We start from the raw sequence: 6,797 nt of genomic DNA, 5'->3' as shown, positions 1-6,797 counted from the left end.
TAAAAATTTTGCCCACAGACCCCTACTTTTCTTTTCAGAATTTTATTGCATATTGTTTTAAAAGTCATTTTTGAAAATTTTATAAAATCCTTGTTATTTTTTCATGGTTTTTGAAAGGAAAAAGGTGTCAATGTTAAATGTATGAAAAATCAAGAGAGAACTATTTCCCGCCAAATTTTCTATTGATTATATCTCAAAAACTAGAACACGGACCTATCATTTTTTCTAATTTTTGAGTTCCTTTATTCATATTCTATCAATCTATAACAGTCTTTTAAAAACCTAGTTATTTTGGAACAGAGGAGAGAGCATCCTTAAGACACAAAGTACAGTTGGAGTTATTTAAAGCTAGTTCAAAGCCAATAACAACTAATAGATAAATCATGGTATGCTGCACTAAATTATCAAATTTGTTTAGATGTATTTTTTGGTCGATTATGATCAAATATATAAAATTAAATAAACCATTTTTAGACATTCATCAGACTCCACACTTTTCCTCCGTTTTTCTTATGGAACATAAAACCAAGAAAAAGGAATGTTGAAAATGAAATAATTACAACAAATTCGTGATTTCTTTATTAATTTCTTGTTTTCTGAGATTTCCTCTAAGATAATGGAGATCTTAATCTGACATGTTAACACAACGATGATTATCGTCAATAGATTAAGTTTGAAAGTCGTTAATATTCACAGGATTTTAAACAATAACCTGACCTCTTAATAACAATAGTTTACATATTAACAGATTAGTTATCCTGACTAGTTCAGTGGTTATGGTCCCAACTAAACAAAAAATGGGTAGCTCGGGTCAAGTTTAGAAAATTTAACCTGGATACAGTGAACTGAAAAAAGGGTAAGATGATATTTATGGATGTGTTTATTAACAATTCTTAAATTAACTTATATAAAAAAATACTTATGAATAAGTCCCGGGAGCGTTGCTATAACGACATAAGAATGCGCCAGTGTAAATTCGTGTTAATGAAATATTTTCAAAATATAATTTATTTTATATTAATTTTGTTTCGTTTTATTAATTACTTAAAAAATATAGAAATATTTAATTGTTCCTTTATATTATAATATTATAACGATTCATCTGGCGATCGAGACCATTTTCTGGGGTAGGTTTTTTTATATTGCGCCTGTTTGTGTGTTATTGTTTTAAGTTTAACTGGTGTGGTTACTCTGTTGAGCCAAACAATGTTTTAATGTTTTACACACTAAAATTGGAATCGTAGGTCACGTAACATAAACTCATTATCGATACCAGGATTAAAATTGTGTACGCAAGACGCGCGTTTCTTCTACAAAAGACTCATCAGTGACGCTCGACTCAAAAAGTTAAAAAGCCAAACATATTCGATCTCAATTTATAAATCTTTCGTTTGACTATTCCTTCCGTTTCAGACTATTTCTCTGACCCTGTAAAGTATCTCTCAAGTATTACACAAACACTTATTTTTCTGTTGATTATGTTTCCTGTACTTTAATGACTAGGGAGCTACTATTTGATTTATATGGAGGGGGGGGGCCTAGGATGAAAAATTGTGCCCTGCAATTTTTTTTTAATGTAATCTCGGCCCTGCCTTTTTATTTTTCACTTTATTCGGTCCTGACTTTTTTTATTAGTTCATCCTGACTTTTTATACATTTTGTTTTCAAATTTCATCCTAGCCCCCCCCCCTAAAAATCAAATGATAACTCCCTTATAATAAGTCTTCATAGTCAAAATGTGCTGTGCAGCACAAACACATGCACGTCTTACTCGTGCTTTCGCCTCAGTTTGTCAAATAGAATCTATATTCGTTTTAGTCCTAAATTTGTTTTTAGCAAACAGTATAACCCTGATGGCTGAAATAGAAATATTAGAAAAGGAAGGTGAAGACCATTTGATTCTTTTGGATTTTGAAAATTAATATTCAGGCCTGGTAAGAACTGAAATTAAATAACCTTCTTGTTCAAACGCTTTTCCATCCATACACCTGTATCATGCGGCTATACGCTTTAAGGATGTACTTAGGTGAAATTTAAAAAAAATCTAGAATTAAAAATTGATACTATAATTCAGAAGAGCATAAGTTAAGGAACAAAATAAGCTAAAAAGATTGATAGGTTATGGAACTCCTTTTTGAGAAACTCCTTTTTGAGATATTTGATTTTTTAAAAATGACGGGAAAAGTCTGATTCGGACGTTTACCTTATATTTAGCATTGACATTTTTTTGGTCTCAAATCGTAAAAAAAAAAAACCGGGAATCTGCTTAAATTTTGATAATGACCCTTTTATGAGCTTTTGAAGTCTTCTATGAAAAGAAAAGTGGGTGATATGGGGCTAAATATTTTACCCTGTATCGTAGGAAAAAAAAACCAAGGAGTCCGAACATCTGACAAAAATTCCTAAACCTGACCTGACTACATCCTTAATAAACCAATTGCATTATACATTTTTCATTTGTTTGTTTAATTGTAATTGCACAGTTACTTGGGCCAGGACATTTTTTTTTTGGTCATTCCCTTTTTTTATTTTATTGTTTTCTTTCAAATTTTCTTTCAATTATTTTGTGCATCGGAAATATTACCATATAACCGGACCACAGTGAGCCAATAACTAGCAATTGACAGTAAATGGTAAACACATGTTATTTCTAGCATATTTATGTAAGTCTTACACAGAAAAATCATTAAAGAATTGAAATAAAAACAAAATCTAAAAATAACGAATTTTTGAAAAGGGGAGGACAAAAAAATTCTCCTATCCCTAAGTACTTCTGTGTTATTATACTTATACCTGCATATTTATTTTTATCAGACATGAACATGGAAAAGCAAGTTTCCGGGTTATACTCGATAGGCGATTCTCATGATAAAAGAAAGACTTTAGAAATAACGAAAGTTATGAAGGGAGCACTGAGCGTATCGAAAAGTAGAACTGGCGAGACCATTTTCAGGAGTAACGAATTTCATAGAAAGACAATGGAGAAAAAAGTTCACCAATACAAATCAGCCGCAATAACTGAAATAAGTTCATTTGAAGCAAAGAAAAGAACTATCACACAACGGTTTTCTACAGTTTTTGGAAAACACAAGGCCACTAACGAAACGATGCACGCGTATGATGAAGTCATTACTAAAGCTCTTGAAGAAACAAACGAAAAACCACCAGTTTCAATTGTCAAAATCAATTATACCAATAAACATGAAACTGAGAAGAATGAAGACGACGAAAGGAAAGAAGATGAAGTCGATGGAAATAAAGATGGCGTAAAATTACCCCACGTCAGCAATTCTCAGGGACGAGTTAAACATGTTGAAAACGAATTGGATGAATCTGAGCGTAAAAAGTCTGTATTCATACCAACAGGAGTTTTGATGCCAATTTCATCGACTGTCAAATATTCACGTTTAAAGTTTCACGATGAAAAGGTTGAAGAAGAACCGGAAGTGGTTGTAGAAGAGGTCAAAGAGCTATGGCCTCTTGAAAATACAACAAAGTACGATACATATATTAGAACACAAAAAGATAGACATGAGGTTCTCGTAACTAGGAACATTTTGAAGAAAATAAAATCGAATATTTCCGGCAAAAACACTTTATTGAAATTTAAAATGAAAGCCATCCTAACAGACGACCCGGAAGACTTTGTTAGAAATCTAACAACTTCCGCTAAAACAGCGCCAGCGGGAAACGCAATGAACAAGAAAAACAACTCTAGTCGTAAGTTCAAAAAATTCATAGCAAATCTTCCAGTGCAGAATACAAGATCACAAGAACCTAGTTTTGCCTCATTGCAAACAAGCAGAATGTTCCCTCCAATAACTGCAGGTTCCGTAAAATCGACGGGTAAATTTTTGTCTCTAAGGCGTTCCAAAACGATGCCAATTTGAGGAATACCATCCTGATGGAATTTATTCATCGGACAATGGGAACATTATAAACTACCAAGACTGTGCCCCTTCTTTTTTCCTTCATACATAAATATTTATGACCGAGTCGTATGGATGGATTTGTGAAAAAGCAAATAATATATTTCGATTGAAAGCTAGAAAGGATATTTCATAGATCATATTGATAATAATTTCGAAAGTTCCAACAAAATATATGAGCGCATAATGTTACGATATCGGTCTGAGATATAGGGAAAAGTCATCTATCCCGTGTTGTTAAACATACAAGTATGGTTTCTAATCACGTATCCAATCTACAATCCATATTAATTTTGAAAAATAGAATAGACAATTAAAGGTGAATGAGTGCAAAAGGACAGATTTACAAATGGTGGATTTGACTGTGTTAAGTTTACAGAGGACAGTCTGTTAGTCTGTGGATTACTGTCTTAGTTCTATAGTCAAACACCGAAGTGTCATAATGTATATTTATGAATCTAAGTCTACTCCTTGAGCACTTGATATCAAATTTCGTTAATCACAATTAGTATTCCTTTCGAGATTAAGCCTCTAAATCTGATATAGATCTGTATATATGTATGACAAGCAATACCTTTTGAATTTAACAGTTATTGGAATAATCTCATCGATTTCTAGACTGACCCTACCTAGCTGTATGTGCGTCAGACATGAAAAGTACTTAAAAAATAAGAAGATCAAGATTAAAATCTACGCAATTAAACATTTGTGTTTCAGTACTTGTTGTGTTGATATATATATATATATATATATATATATATACATTTATTATTGCTTTGCATTAAAAGCAACTTCTTATTTCGTTTGAACAAACACACAAATTAAGAAAACTAAAATTAGAAGTACATATTTATTCAATAGGTTAAACTGTTGAAGTGTCTAAATGTAAAACAACATGTACTATTTTGATAGAGGATATTTCAAGAAACAGCAAAAATAATATTTAAGTTTTTTGCTTCCTTATATATGAGCCACTCCATGCGAAAAGGTACAAAAGGTGTTTTTGATTAATTCACAGGATTTTGTTAAAGTTCGTTAAAATATTTTTGAAAAACGATTTTATCTGTAAAAATTGGTTTTACTCTAAATATTCATAACACGGTCAATTCTGTCCCGAATTTGTCACTTAAAACAGATTCTGATTTGTTTTAATTATACTGAGCCGAAATAAAACCATTTACAAAACTATAAACATATAAGTTTTAATACAATTTGTTAAATATTATATAAATCAACAGTCCTTAATCGGAGAGACAGTACTCTGACCGTTGCCCCCATTACATTACATTGATTACTGCTTTATTGCCACTGCTATCTAAGAGAACAAAATTAAGTGGAAAGCTAAGATACTTAAAACTTTTATACATGGACAGATGAATATAAATTCTAAATATTGAGAAAAATTGAAAAAAGGGGGTGTAAGCACTGACATGTGTGTATAACTTAATACATCTTTTAAAATCATATGATGAAAATAACGGTGTTTTACTTGTATTGATCACAAGTCTGCTATAAACAATTTTGGACACGTTTTAGTGTTTCTAGATAAGTGTTTCTTAGAATTTCGTTATTTTTTTTGTGTTTGTATCTTTTTGCATGGAAGCGCTTCATATATTATACGGATAGGATTTCATGCATGTATATTTTGTCTAGAAGAATGTGTCCCTCAATTCAGCCAGCATTAGCATCTTCAAATAAAATGTTGTTTCTTTGTTTTCAAAATTAGTCAGAATGAGTTTACCATTATTTTACTAATCTCGAATCCAGAAGTTTATCAGTAAGAGAAAGTGTAACCAACATCTTTTATACATAAACCATGTACGCAGTGACAACAAAAAGAATGCTATGTCGTAGTATCTGAACACAGGAAAGCTCACGTCCCCCTCCTATATCACGAAATCACTTAGTACGCTCTGTTAAAGCCAACAGAAACATCCCTTTGAATCAACCACTTGGATATCTTCAATTGGTATATTTCGGTAGGGAACCTGTCTTTAAATCAGTGTATTAAGAAATAGAAAAAATATCCCGAGTATCAACCAGTATAAAAATAAGGAGAAGTGGTATGATTGTCATGAGATGAGAAAGATATCGACCAGAGTCCAAATGACAAGGATGAAAGCAACTATAGGTCACCGTACTTTAATATTGAGGCCGAGGGTCAAGCTCACATAAAGGTCACGATAATACGCGACACACCTCTAAAGGTAATACACGTTTACGTCAAATATCATATAAACCATCGTAAACATTGTTTTTTAAGTTATGGGCCTGACAAGGTGGTAAAAGAAGAACCAGAAGAAAAAATACTACTAAAACATATCAATATGACTAAACTTTCATTTGAAAGCGCAGAGATAACATTTGTCATAAACAATATAACCCAAAACCACGTGATCGTACTGAATATGCATGGTATATTAGCAACTGGACCTTAAAGCAAACAAAAATCAACTAAATCATTTCTAGCTTAGTGACACTTGTGTCAAATTCATTTCAGAAGTGGTGTATATCATGACATTCAACGATGTTCGGCGAGTTTGCTTTTGTCGAGTCCTGTATTCGAAAAGACACTAGAGAACTCCATGTCTTGAACACAACGTGCAAAATGAAGATTTGTGGCGAATTTTTCTTCAAATGTTTTAGTAATCGATTAAGTAAGCTTTGGAAATGTTCATCTAGTAGTAACATGTATATTTCTACCATATTGATAGGTTTTGAATAGCCAAAACGGGCAATGACCAGTACAAGAATTTGAGACGAATGGTACCAAAAACTCTATTAAGGCAACGAACCGTACATTGATGAAATTTGGAGGTCAGTCTTCAAATATCTATGTGTATGAAATACTATTAAACAGCTAGAAAC

General features: G+C 32.1%; 1 protein-coding gene across 1 annotated transcript; it reads left to right on the top strand.

The window, feature by feature from the left end:
* The first annotated feature begins 785 nt into the window (after positions 1 to 785).
* Positions 786 to 4,632, top strand: LOC127711161 (uncharacterized). The gene is made up of 2 exons (XM_052217109.1): positions 786 to 856; positions 2,815 to 4,632. The coding sequence occupies exon 2, from the start codon at positions 2,817 to 2,819 to the stop codon at positions 3,888 to 3,890; it is 1,074 nt and encodes a 357-aa protein (XP_052073069.1). The 5' UTR covers positions 786 to 856; positions 2,815 to 2,816; the 3' UTR covers positions 3,891 to 4,632.
* The last annotated feature ends 2,165 nt before the right edge of the window (positions 4,633 to 6,797 follow it).

The sequence above is a fragment of the Mytilus californianus genome, unplaced genomic scaffold, assembly GCF_021869535.1.
Source record: "Mytilus californianus isolate M0D057914Y unplaced genomic scaffold, xbMytCali1.0.p SCAF_8, whole genome shotgun sequence".
Lineage (NCBI taxonomy): Eukaryota > Metazoa > Mollusca > Bivalvia > Mytilida > Mytilidae > Mytilus > Mytilus californianus.
Note: the sequence above shows the minus strand (reverse complement) of the source record. Positions and strands in the feature narration are given on the sequence as shown.